Consider the following 15,000-nt stretch of genomic DNA (forward strand, 5'->3'; position numbering starts at 1 on the left):
TGGGAACTTTTAGGGCTAAATGAGTGGGGGCAAATGATGAACTTAGATATTTTTTTTATGTCTCGTTCACTCTGCACTCACGGGGGACCATGCATGCTTCACTTGTTTGACTTTAAAGTAGTATTTTTAGCTGCTAACATCAAATGGCTTCATGCATTGTCTGGAGCGATTTGCATCTTTTTTAGACCATTTTTCTATTGCAAGAATGCCTCTCAACTCACAAAGTTGTTTACATTTTGCTATTATTATCGTCAAACTTTTATCTTGTTTTTTTTTTTTTTTTTTTTTTTTAGTCAGTAATTGATATGTTATAGTATTCACAATCACGTTGACACATCGGTTCCCACCAGGTCAACGAAGTTAAGCAAAGATGAGCCTGGCCAGTACCATATGGGTGACTATTTGGAAAGGCTAGGCGCTGTATGTACCGCACCGAGTCATAAGAAATTTCCAGGTTGGTATCTGGAGGCGTATTAGTTCACTGGGAGAGATGCACCCCTAGTCTTAGTTAAAACATGCATCTAGGAGAAGGTAACTCTAATGAAGTCGGCAGCAGGACGTTGGATGGCCATGGAGGAGGATGAATCTCTAGCAGATTAACGGTTCTATGGTATTAAGAGTTATGTTATTCGATTGCAGCTATGTGGATGATCTAAGGACTACGGATATGTGCAAACAGGCGAGTCAGATGCCACTGCGCTGGGGAAGGTAATGGCAACCGAACCCATGTATTCTGCCAAGTTCAAAATCATGTGATGTCTTCAGAGGTATCGGACCAACAGTGGACAGAAACTTATGGAGAACACCAACACTGATTTCATCTACGGCATAAACATGCCGTGATAAAGAAAGAAAGAAAGAAGAAGAAGAAGATTCTGAAATACTTTTAAGTAAAGCAAATAAATAAATAAATTATACTCGGACGACATAAACAGAAAAAAATAGAACAGCATCACTACTTTAGTAAACAATTGAAAGTTAAATATATATATATATATATATATATATATATATATATATATATATATATATATATATATATATATATATACAGTGATGATCATATTTATTGGCACGGTAAAATAAAAGTTAAATTTTGTCTAATAAATTCTACAAAAGGGATTAAATTAAAGAAAATAACAAAGTATATTATGTATTTTTAACTGGCCTTTCCGATGCAGCAATCGGATTTTAGAAAAAATAAATAACAAAGGAACAACAAACATAATTGCAAAAAACCCTTGTTCAAAATTATTGGCACGGCTTTGTTTTTCTTTTAGTATCAGTATAATATCAATCAATTTCCGGTTTACGTGTTTTCTGAACTTTTTTATAGCCATATTATGCTTGTTTAACGCTAATTCAGTGAATAATTTTTTTCAGATAATTTTTAGATAGCGATTTATTTAAACTATTATAAGTGACTAAATTATAATTTTCAATCGCCATGGTTAAAACTAAGGAACACAGCGAAGACGTCAGGAAGCTTGTTGTAGCATGCCATACCAATGGGGAGGGCTATGATAAGATTTCAAAGAAGCTAAACTTTCCCAAATCCACTGTTAGAGCCATAATAAACAAATTCAAATCGCAAGGCCACGTTATGAGTTTAGAGGGTAGAGGGAGAAAAAGGATTCTTTCCCCAAGAGATGAACGGAAAATTGTTCGACAAGTAAAACAAAACCCAAGGATCTCTGTTGGGGAGATTGTTGATGAACAGAGCACCTCTGGAGTGAATGTATCTCGACATACAGTTGGTAGAGTTTTGAAGAGAGCTGGTTTAAAAGCATGTCGTCCGAGAAAGACTCCCTTATTGAAGCCTATGCACCTGAAAGCAAAGCTAGCCTTTGCAAAACGTCATATTGATAAAGATGTTGCATTCTGGAAACGTGTTCTATGGACTGACGAAACGAAAATAGAGTTATTTGGCCATAATAAAGTGTCTTATATTTACAGAAAATCTGGCGAAGCTTTCCTGCCTAAGAACACCATACCCACAGTGAAGCACAGTGGAGGCAGTTTGATGTTTTGGGGATCCTTTGCTGCCTCTGGACCAGGGCGACTTGTTAAGGTCACAGGTAGCATAAAAAAGGAAGATTATGTTAAAATATTGGATGAAAACCTGAAAGACTCTGCTAAAGAGCTCTCACTTGGTCGTCGTTGGTGGTTCATGAAAGATAATGACTCAAAGCATTCGGCTAAACTGACTAAGAAATGGCTTGAGGACAATCATATTAATGTTTTGGAGTGGCCATCACAAAGCCCAGACCTTAATCCAATTGAAAATTTATGGAGAACATTAAAATTGAGGGTAATGCAAAGGAAGCCTAAGAATCTTATTCAATTGGAGGATTATTGTCAGGAAGAGTGGGCTAAAATTACTACTGAAGAGTGCAACAACTTGGTTGTAAACTATGAAAAGCGACTGAGGAAGGTAATCAAGGCCAAAGGCTATACAATTGATTATTAAATAAATCGTGCCAATAATTTTGAACAAGGGTTTTTTGCAATTATGTTTGTTGTTCCTTTGTTATTTATTTTGCTAAAATCCGATTGCTGCATCGGAAAGGCCAGTTAAAAATACATAATATACTTTGTTATTTTCTTTAATTTAATCCCTTTTTTAGAATTTATTAGACAAAATTTAACTTTTATTTTACCGTGTCAATAAATATGATCATCACTGTATATATATATATATAAATATATATATATATATATATATATATATATATATATATATATATATATATATATATATACAGAATGCAATTAATACGTTTGATTTTTCTTCATTAATTAAGAAAATGAGTCGAAATGTTTTACCTCCTCTCGTTACACAATAGGAATTGAATTTAAAATTATCATTTAATTAAATTCCATTTTATTAGACGTCATAGCAACGAGAGTAGCGCCCAGTTCATATATTATTTTAAACTAAGCATCAGACTTTTGAATCTTGACGGGAGGGCATTTTGCTCCCACTGATGCTGCTACTCGTGCTGCCATTGCTTTGGCTCATTCTTTAGATTAAATTGTCAAGTTGAGGGATGCAGTGTAACAACTGGTTTATTTTGTTCTTGTAATTCATTTATTTTATTTTTTTTTTTACTTTTTGTATTTTCTCATCTTTTTTTTCACCATTTCTTTTTCATAGAGATTTCTGTTTGCACGGCAAAGGTATTGGTGTCTGGCCGCCACTCGAATTATCGCACCAAAAAATAATTTTTAAAGAGACCGCGCTGTACGATGAATCGGAGGCGATTATTTTTGTGGCTAGTTCCTTGACGCAAGAACAGAAAGAAATGAATGCCTTATTCAAACGAACAGGGAAAGGTAGGTTTGGAGTCGAATTCAAATATTTTTTTTAATATATAAATAAAAATTAACTTTGCGAGTAACTATATGCAGAAAGCAATTGATATGTTTGGTTCTTCTTCTTCTTCTGCATCATCATCATTAATAAGTTTAGGTTTTAATCATCATCATCATCAATAATAAGTTTAGGGTTTAATCATCATCATCATCATCATCATCATCATCATCATCGAGGTGATGGTATCCAAGTGGTTAATGACACAGACTGACAAGCTGAGTGTACCAAGTTCGAATCCAGAAACACTTTCACTTAGCGATGTTGGCAACCTTCACGTGGTTCATCCTATAAGTAGCTTATGTTTTTCTAGAAAGAATTCAAACCAGAAAGATATTATGGAGAAACGAATTACCAATAAAGCAATAATCATCTGATTAATTCATAATGAACAACAGCAATCATCATCATCATTATTATCATTGGATTAACCCCTCTTTTACGTTTATCTCCTTTTTTCAAATTACATCATCATTTCATTTCATAGTTTCTATCTAACAACCGACATTGCTACTTCAACTGTTTTATATCTATAAGCCCTTATACGAGTACCCATCCATTCTTTTAACACGATCAAACGAACGAAGTCTCCTTTTCTGCACACATCTTCCTTTACTATTCAGTTAATCTTTCTCTGAGATCAACAGATATAAGCATATATCATTTAATCAATTGCAATATTTTATTGAGATGAGTATTAGTTATTCATTTATTTTATTGCAGACTATTATCCTCATCTTTTAGGTGTCGTTTCATGACGTTTCGGCCAATTATTCATCTGGCCTTCGTCAGGTGGTGACCACAACGGAATAGCAACTCTGAATCTCCTAACTGCGTTCTCAGCAATTACTGCCTTCCATAGTTGTTTTTCGTCTCACCACGTTTTGGCCAACTAAGCCTTTGGGTAGGATTGAAACCGCTATCTTCAGACAATGTAGAGATTCAGTGTCTCTATCCACTGTGCCATGAAGACCAGATGAATAATTGCCTGAAACGTCATAAAACAACAACTAAGAGATGGAGATAATTCTTCGCAATAAATAAATAAATGAGATATAAGCCTGTATAAAAGGTTCACATTACACACCCACCGTATCATTCTTATATCTTTTCTCTGCATGCAACACATGTCCTCAACCCTAACTGGCCAGATTTCACTTCATCACACTGCATACTCTGCATATGCATATTTACAAAAAAGTTTTTAAACAAATGACAAGATGTTTTTGTTTTTGTCAAACATTACTCAGTTAAGTATTTTATTTCAACACGAATTCAATTATACATTTGAAGAATTGTTCTACTTTGCACCAAGTGGCTATTTCTGCAGTGACCTGTACAATATGCACAATTTTCACGTTCGTCTTTATGTATTTAGTTTTAATCAAAATTAGGATAAAGATTAGTGATATTATATGTTTTTTTTCATCTCCATAAGGCAATTTAAATGTAGTGCAAAAATATTCTATTTCATGGATTCATTTTATTCACTCTTCTAGTGTGCACACACACACACATACACACGCACATACACGCACATACACACACATACACATACACACACATACACACACACACACACACACACACACACACATATATATATATATATATATATATATATATATATATATATATATATATATATATATATATATATAATCCAGAGAAGTTATTGACCTTTAATTCTGAAAGTAATATGTTCATTTTTGGCTTTTCATCTAGTTTTGTTTTTATGGCATATTTTATCACTCCCAAAAAGTCGACCCAACACGCAGAATACATAAAGTTAAACAAGAATTCCATCCTATACTCGATTTTATATATGTTTTCAGACCAATGTTAACAATTATGTGAAAAGTACACCATTTAAGACTTACGATTCAGGCTAGAATCATGTAGCACACTAATGAAAGTTTTTATCTTGCAGATATGAAATATGGATTGTTATTTAATCGTACGTAAGTTTAAAGTGTTTAAGCTTATGTCATATTATAAAACGGGGTGTTCATTAATCCAAATTAAAATAAAGATTAGTGGTATTATATGTTTATTTTAATCTTCGTAAAGCGATTAAAAATTAGTGCAAAAATATTCTATTTTATGGATTCATTTTATCCCCCCTATGACGAATGCTCTTCTAGCACACACACACACACACACACACACACACACACACACACACACACACACACATGCCTATAATTTGTTTTTTTGTTTTTTTTTGCATATTGATATTCATATTTTTTTTTTCTATTTATTTAGGTATTTATTTGCTTCCCCACGAAAGCAAATGTGACACAAGGTCATTTTTAATGTGGGGAGGGGGAAACCAGCTCCCCTAAACGAAGGACAAAAAGGGGGCACTCTGGCAGTATCCAAAAATAGTAATTAAGTATGAAGGGTTTCCCCTACATTGACCAAGGACCAGTTAACAGACTTTGTGGAAGCATCCTGGAGATTATGTAGCCTGTAAATATGTGTATATATATATATATATATATATATATATACAGGGTGCCCACAAAGTCTGGCTACATTATGTAGCCAGACTTTGTGGACACCCTGTATATGGCTTGTGGAATTGCATACATCTTCGAAAGATCCAACTAATTTGCATATTCTTTTACACATTCATTTTAATTAATTCCCTATTAGTTTTTCGGTTTTCTTATAAGATGATCATCTTTACTTTTTACGTGTAATTATATTCGTGCATGTATTCTACATGATTTATACTTGCGTAATATTTGCATAAAAAGTTTATAGCAAACTCAAACCTCTTTTTATATATATATATATATATATATATATATATATATATATATGTATGTTTGTTTTAAAAAATTTTCCTACTAAACTCCCTTGTTAGTTTTTGGTCATCAGACATAAAACTTCATATATAGGGTATTCGCACCCATGCGAAACTTTATATTTTAGTTTTACCCAGGAAAAATCGGTGCAAAAATGTGAAGATTTAAAAAAAAAAGAAAGTTGCCAGGTGGCGGTCGAACGACAGCATTACAATATGCATGCGTAACGTAATAGTTATTGGTTCATGTTTTAATTTTTAGCCTTGCAGCAAACATGTCTTCATAGGTAAGGCATTAACTTCAAAGGAAAAAGTAAGTTGTAAGCTAAAGGTTTTGGTTTCAATTGGCACACGAGTCATTTTTTTTTTTAACGTTTTAAATCATTACTATATATTGGGTCCAATATAATATAGTAATAAATACGAAATCTGCATTAATCAAAATATCATATTTAAGTGTATTTTACGACCGGGCAATGTCAGGCGGCCTGCTAGTATATATATGACGTTTTCCGAAATTACATCCCACTGACCAAAGTAGACAAGTTCACTTATTTTGGCAATACCATCTCTAACGACGGAACGCCAACTAATGAACATCTCGTGAAAAGACCATGTATTAAGTTTCCAAGTCATGGAAAGGGCAGGAATGCCAAATGTTGAAGAAATGACTACCACATATCAGCTAAGGTGGACAGAGCTCGTCATATATAGAAGATCATCATATTACCAAAAGCTATTTACTATGGAGAGCTAAAAGAAGGTTAAAGGAAAGATGGAGCATTACAACTACGCTACATAGACGTGTTCAAGAGACATCTAAAGAGTATCAATAAGTACAATAACTGGAGAGAAAAAGCCGTAGATCATGTGTCTTGGAAGAAGGTGGTCGATGGCGCAGCAGACACCGTTAGGAAAAGAAATGCATAGTTCCTATTTACAATGCCTCCCCCCCACAGGACAGAATTAGACACCAGGGTCGTTTTTTAATGTGGAGAAAAGGAACAAAAATAAAAATTATCTCAGTCAAGAAGGATTTCTCTTCTATTGACAGAGAACAAGAAATTGAAGTGTAGCATCTGAAGAACAGATACTACACTTTGTGTTTATTTGCTCCCCCACCGAGCAAATTAGGCACAGAGCCGTTTTTAATGTGGGGTAAAAACCAGCTCCCCTAAAAGTAGGCAAAAAGGGGGCACTCTGGTTACCAAAAATAATAATTGTCCCAGTATAGAGGGTTTCCCCTCCATTGATTGGTACAAATTATCTTAAGTGCAGCATCTGCAGAACAGGGTATTTATTTGCTCCCCCACCGAGCAAATTAGGCACAAGGCCGATTTTTAATGTGAGGAGTGACGGGGATATGGGAACCAACTCCCCGGGGAGTAGGAGAGCTGGATAGTGACAATTGGTATGAAGGGTTTCCCCTACATTGACCAATGTCTTATATGTGGGGTTTCCCCCAAATATGGTCTTTGCTTGCAGTATCTGCCGGAACAGATACTACACTTTGTGTTTATTTGCTCCCCCACCGAGCAAATTAGGCACAAGGCCGATTTTTAATGTGAGGAGTGAAGGGGAAATGGGGACCAACTCCCCGGGGAGTAGGAGAGCTGGATAGTGACACTTGGTATGAAGTTTCCCTTACATTGACCAAGGTCTTATATGTGGGGTTGCCCCCACATATGGTCTTTGCCTGCAGTATTTGCCGGAACAGATACTACACTTTGAGATGTTAAATCCTTTATTCATGTTAAAAATACATTGAAAATCAACAATGAACAACACTTTGATCTTGTCCCGAAGGCCAAGTATTATGTTTGTAGAGCGACAACAGATTGTGCAAGCTGGAAGCAGTACCTCCACCTGCTGAGGCGGCCTAAATATGTGCCAGTTGTAGTAGGACTTTTTCAGAGAGCGATTGGGTTTTCTTCACATTTACGTCACACGTGTTATGCTCCACTCTATGACATCCTTGAAATACGACGGACTGCTGCTGCTGATGTTTTTTAGCAAAATTTCAATTTAATTTTAATAAACAGAAACGTTTATTAAAATCAATTTTGCACTCGCCTGGTCTTTTGTTAAACTGTTAGTTAAATCTTTTGTTTAACTGTTAGTTAAATCTGAAATTCTTAATATAAAGTGCTTCTCAAACAGTGGTTTTCTATTCTCTCTCTCTCTCTCTCTCTCTTTTTTCTCTCTCTCTCTCTCTCTCTCTCTTTCTATATATATATATATATATATAACGTGATTGTGCCACATATATATATATATATATATATATATATAATTTATATAATCGGAAAAACAACACCTTTTATTTATTAGTACACAATTTCCGATTATATAAATTATATTGCTCTGAATTCTCATCGAGCTAAACCGAAGTCAATATTGGTACAATTATCAATAAAATACCATTTAAAAGGTATTAAAATTGATTGTTAAAAAAATACATATAAATCTGCTCCAAAAGTTTGAGCTGCTAAATAAAAACCTTTAAATTGACCAAAATGTTCCCAAAGGAAGAAATACCATTTTCCCCGAAGAACGTAGCAATACCGGACCATAAAAAGTACACAATGGACATGCTGCAGTCTGTTCAAAAATTCATAAAAAGGATTAGATGGAAGGTATACCATCACAACATGAGGTGCCAAAATGGGGAAAACAAAACAAACCAACAGGATCGCAACAGTAACACAAGAAATGAAGGAAACAATAGAGAACCAACAAAATTTGATAAAAAATATGGAATCAAAACGAGAAAAAGCCCACCAAACATCCCTGCTCTTGACAATTTCGAACTTGATATGCTAAACATGGTAAAAGGCTTAAAAAAGAAGAAAAAACAAAAATACATGAATCCCAGACTACAAAAAATAAATGAAACATTTAAAAAGATCAAAGATGATGACATGCTGAAGGTACCTGCAGACAAAACTATGAACATTTACTCCATAGACTATAATAAATATAATGATTTGATCCTAACAGAACTGAGGAAAAAATATAGAATTGCAGAAAAAAGTGAGTTAGATAGCATAAACACATCCATTAAAGAAATATGTGAAGAAATAGGCATTAGCAATAAAATAGAGGTATTTACCCCTTTAACCCCAAGATTTACTTTTAAAGACCACAAAGAAACCTTTAATATAAACCCTAGCATTAGGCTTATATCCCCATGTATATCTGACATAGGAAATATAAGTAAAAAAATTCTTGATAGAATTATACCTAACATTAAACAGAAAATAACAAACCACCTATGGATATCCTCAGATGAAGTAATAGATTGGTTCAAAAATATAAGTATTAGAAGTAACAGTATGTTAATTAGCTTCGATATAGACGCATATTATCCCTCCATAACACCACAACTCTTTAAAGATGCAATATCATTTGCAAAAACTCTCACTACCATAACCAAAATAGAAACAGATATAGTTAACTTAGTGAGACGATCAATAATAAAATATGATAATAAACTTTGGACTAGGAATAACAGGGACCTAAACTTCGACATCACGATGGGATCGGCTGACTCAAGTCAGGCAACTGATGTAGTAGGCCTATACATATTGCAGAAACTAAGTGAAGAGATTCCAGAGCTAAAAGGTGGGCTATATCGTGATGATGCTCTGTTTTACATAAATGGTAGTATAAGAATAGTTAAGAACACCAAAACTAAGATAAAGAAAATATTTAATGATTTAGGGCTAACAATAACCTTCAATGAAAACTACAAAACCGTTAACTTTCTGGACCTTACCCTAGATATAATAAATAAAACATATGAACCTTACCACAAACCTAACCAGGCATTGTACTACATTGATAATAGATCTAATCACCCACCATCCATGAAAGCTGCAATAATACCAAACATATCTAAAAGACTATCTAAAATATCAATTAATGAAGACAAATTTAACAAAAATAGGGAGTATTATAACGAAGCAATAAAAAAATCAGGTTACAATAAAAAAATACAGTACATAAAGAACCACAATGTTGAACACACTAACTTTAAGACAAATGTAAATATAATATCATATAATAGAGTAATGAATAGAAATAGAAATAAAATAGAAACAAATAACAGAACTGATAACAACATAAGTACCAGCACTCGTGAAAAAACAATAAGAATGGAGAACAACACTAACACAAATAGAAAGAATAGGAGGAAGCAACAAACATGGTTCAACATCCCATACTCTATACATATTAAAAATAATATTCCAAAAGAATTCTATGAAATAATAGATAATAACTTTCCACCAAGCAATAAATTAAGTAAAATCATAAACAAAAACACTGTAAAAATTTCTTACTCAACCTCACCAAATTTAATTAGAAATATAATAGGAACGAACAGAGCCAAAATAGAAAAAGCAAATAATAATAACTTAGAAAATAATAGGAATGAAAACCGTGGATGCAACTGCCGTGTAGCTATAGAATGCCCGTTAGAAGGAAATTGCCTCGTATCAGATGTTGTATATAAATGTGAAGTTAAAACTAATAGAGGTATAAAAGCATACATTGGTAGTACGAGCACTCAGTTTAAAACCCGGCTAAACAATCATATTTCATCATTTAACAAAAACAATAATAGTAGCAAAAATATAATAAATAACACAGCAAACACTAATAATACTAATAATAACCATAGTGGGAGGGAAACAAATAGAAAGAAAAATAATAATGACACTGCACTTGGGGAATGGATACGTGAGTTAAAAAGCAAAAACATAGAGTACACTTTGAAATGGTCCGTGATAGGTAGGGCAAAAAGTTATCATCCATCAAAATCAGGCAAATGTTCCTTATGTTTACTAGAATCCTACAAAATACTAACATCTGATAAAAGCTCATTGTTAAATCACCGTACAGACAACATACAAATATGTCTGCATAAAAATAAGTTCCTAATATCAAGATATAGATAATAAGTAAACAAATAGATAGACAAAAAACTGAACAAAAATATTTTCTTTTCACCAAAAAAACCGAGTTTTAAGATAAATGAATAAAAAATATTAGAATAGCAAATAAACTTATAAATAACAAACCTGAACACAACATAAATACACATGATAAATAAATAATAATATGATTAATAAAAAAATTAAAATTAGCAAAAATGACAAAGATTAATAACAAAAAATAAATAAGTTATTTCCCTTTGACTACTAAATTATAAGGTAAATGCACAAATTCTAAAAGATGTAAGTTAATGACTGAATAAATAAGAAACAAAGAATTGATAGAGTTAATTCCCTTTAATCACAAAATCAGAAAAGACCGTAAACTTGACACTAAAAATTATAAATTGGAAACAACGAAAATAATTAACAAAAAACATAATATAAGAATAAGAAATAATAAATATGTACATAATGATAACCATTTTAGCCTAATAATAAAATAAATACGAGAAAAAAAACAATAACAGGAAAAAATATGTATAGACGGCCAAAAAAATAAAATGAAACGTAAACACCCAAGAGATACGAAAAAAAAAAAAAAAAAAAAAAAAAAAGGAAAAATTACTAGCTTAAGAAGAAATTAAAAAATTAATTAAATAATTTCGTAAATAATAAATCAAACGTAATTAAAAATAAGAAAAAATTACTAGCTTAAGAAGAAGTTAAAAAAATTAATTAAATAATTTCGTAAATAATAAATCAAACGTAATAAAAGAAGAAACAAAATAAGAATGCAGAATTAACATAATGGATATTAGATACATAAATTGGAAAGAAATTAAAAAAAAAAAAAAAAAAAATACGAAAATAAGGCTAACAAAAAGAAAATATAGATATATAAAAATCCCATGGAAAAATTTTTAAAGATGGCAACCGCGATAAAAAAAAATTCCATCCCCATGTGAGTTTTTAAAAAACAAATTTTGACTGTAATTAATTTGATTTTAATTGTCTCTGAAGAGAACGGTAAATAATGAAGATTCGGTATGCTATAATTAAAACAACCGTTTGTCTTTTTACCCTTCGAAACAGCTGTCAGACTAAGGAGAAAAAAAAATATATAATAACATGTCTTAAAAAATAATAAAAACAAAAATTGTGTACTAATAAATAAAAGGTGTTGTTTTTCCGATTATATAAATTATATTGCTCTGAATTCTCATCGAGCTAAACCGAAGTCAATATTGGTACAATTATCAATAAAATACCATTTAAAAGGTATTAAAATTGATTGTTAAAAAAATACATATATATATATATATATATATATATATATATATATATATATATATATATATATATATATATAACGTGATTATGCCACATATATATATATATATATATAGCAAAATCACGTTGACACACCGGTTCTCGCCAGATCACCAAAATTAAGCAACGTTGAACCTAGCTAGTACCAGATGGGTGACCATTTGGGAAGTCTAGATGCTGTATGTACCGACCGTGCCGAGCCACAGGAATTTCTAGGTTGGTGTCTGGGGGCGCATTAATTCATTAGGAGAGATGCACCCTCAGTCATGTATTTAGGAGAAGGAAACTCTGATGTAAAAACCTGCGGTTTACTATATACTCTGAGCTGTGGCAGTCATCTGCATCGACAAAGATTAGCAGTAAAACCAAAAAAAAGTGTGGTTGGTTCTATACAAAGCCTTCACCACGATAAACAAATCATTTGTGTGGATTTCCGAGCAACTTGGTTGTCGTGGCGGAAGCTCATATGTCGAAATCAATGGGAGAGTCCATCATATATATATATATATATATATATATATATATATATATATATATCACGGAAATATTAATATTAAACTAATAAATATTTATTCATTTTACATAATATTGCGTTGTAATTTGACTCATGAACGTATATCCTACTTATTTTATTTTAAAATTCAACAACGCTTATATCACGGAGAACGCACCTTTCATATTCATATCACGCGCGCCAAGAGTAATCTTCCAGACATTAGAAAACATCACGGCTGAAGAGCAAAATGTGGAGCCTATACTTCTGCATTCTTCCATTTACCACCATGACGAGAAAAAAAAAAAAGAAAAAGGAAAAATATATAAAATTCTGATGATGGCATATATTGTTGAAATATTAATTTTAAACAAATAATTGTTTATTTTACATAATACAGTGTTGTAATAATTGGGTTGATAAACGTATATAATACGTATTTTATTTTAAAATTTTAACAACGTTTATAACACGGGGAACATAACTTTGATTTATATGTATATTTATATATATATATTTTATATATTTATATGTATATTTATATATACTTATATGTATATTTATATGTATTTATATATATTTATATGTATTTTTATATATATTTATATATATTATTTATATTTATATGTATATTTATATATATATGTATATTTATATATATTTATATGTATTTTTATATATATTATATATATTTATATGTATATTTATATGTATATTTATATTATATTTATATTATATTTATATGTATATTTATATATATTTATATGTATTTTTATATATATTTCTATATATTATATATATTTATATGTATATTTATATATATTTATATGTATATTTATATATATTTATATATATATTTATATGTATATATTATATTTATAAGTATATTTATATATATTTATATGTATATTTATATATATTTATATGTATATTTATATATATTTATATGTATATTTATATATATTTATATGTATATATTATATATATTTATATGTATATATTATATTTATAAGTATATATATATTTATATGTAGATTTATGTATATTTATATATATTTATATGTATATTTATATATATTTATATGTATATATTATATATATTTATATGTTTATATTATATTTATATGTATATTTATATATATTTATATGTATATTTATATATATTTATATGTATATTTATATATATTTATATGTATATTTATATATATTTAAATGTATATATTATATATATTTATATGTATATATTATATTTATAAGTATATTTATATATATTTATATGTATATTTATATATATTTATATGTATATTTATATATATTTATATGTATATATTATATTTATATGTATATTTATATGTATATTTATATATGTATCAATGTACAAATCTTTCGTTTTTTGCAAGATTTTTTTTCATCTAAAAAGTGTGAGGTTGTTCAAAACTTGGGCAGCGTTTGCCAACTTTCATTCTGAATGACAAACTTTCACATTTTTGCTCCGTTTATGACAAAATGAAGAGAAAATTCCACATTTTTTTCCTCTTGAATTGTCGGAACAGCAGCCAAATCCGAGCTCTCCTCTTGTTATGTATTGTAAGCAAACAAAAGGATGCACTTGTGCGCTTTCCGCATTGTCTAACGTGTACGTCGCAAGCGTCTAATGCATATTCTCTTGCAGGTGCCACCTTGAAAGGAACAGCATTTTTTTTTCATTCTTTTTTTTTCTTTTTTTCTCACAAAGAATTCTTTTGGGGAAGAATTCTACGATAATAATGAATTCTGAAAAAAGAAAAATGCAAAACCTTATTTTTTTAATTTTCTTTTTCTCCTCGCGGCTGGATTTATATTATTTTATCGCATTTTGTAGAATCGTTTTTGAACCATTTTTCATTCGTGTATTTTCCAGAGTTGGTTATAAAAAAGACAAACAATTTTGGATGTCAAATTAGTAACTTTTCAAGATACCCTTTGAGTAGAATTTGTTTTTATAAAAGATAATAATTTCTTAGTTTTGCTCAATCTCTCTCTCTCTCTCTCTCTCTCTCTATATATATATATA

General features: G+C 30.6%; 1 protein-coding gene and 1 pseudogene across 3 annotated transcripts in view; both read left to right on the forward strand.

The window, feature by feature from the left end:
- LOC145261207 (cilia- and flagella-associated protein 74-like) overlaps window positions 1-15,000 on the forward strand; it is a 2,330,915-nt gene that overhangs the window by 699,521 nt on the left and 1,616,394 nt on the right. For all 3 annotated transcript variants that reach the window (XM_080119545.1, XM_080119548.1, XM_080119547.1), the window contains exon 28: window positions 3,158-3,336. In XM_080119545.1, the coding sequence (XP_079975671.1) occupies window positions 3,158-3,336 (179 nt within the window). The remainder of the gene's footprint in view (window positions 1-3,157; window positions 3,337-15,000) is intronic.
- On the forward strand, window positions 12,524-12,640 carry LOC145261304 (5S ribosomal RNA; annotated as a pseudogene).

The sequence above is a fragment of the Euprymna scolopes genome, chromosome 37, assembly GCF_053919585.1.
Source record: "Euprymna scolopes isolate OS-2025 chromosome 37, ASM5391958v1, whole genome shotgun sequence".
Classification (NCBI taxonomy): Eukaryota; Metazoa; Mollusca; class Cephalopoda; order Sepiida; family Sepiolidae; genus Euprymna; species Euprymna scolopes.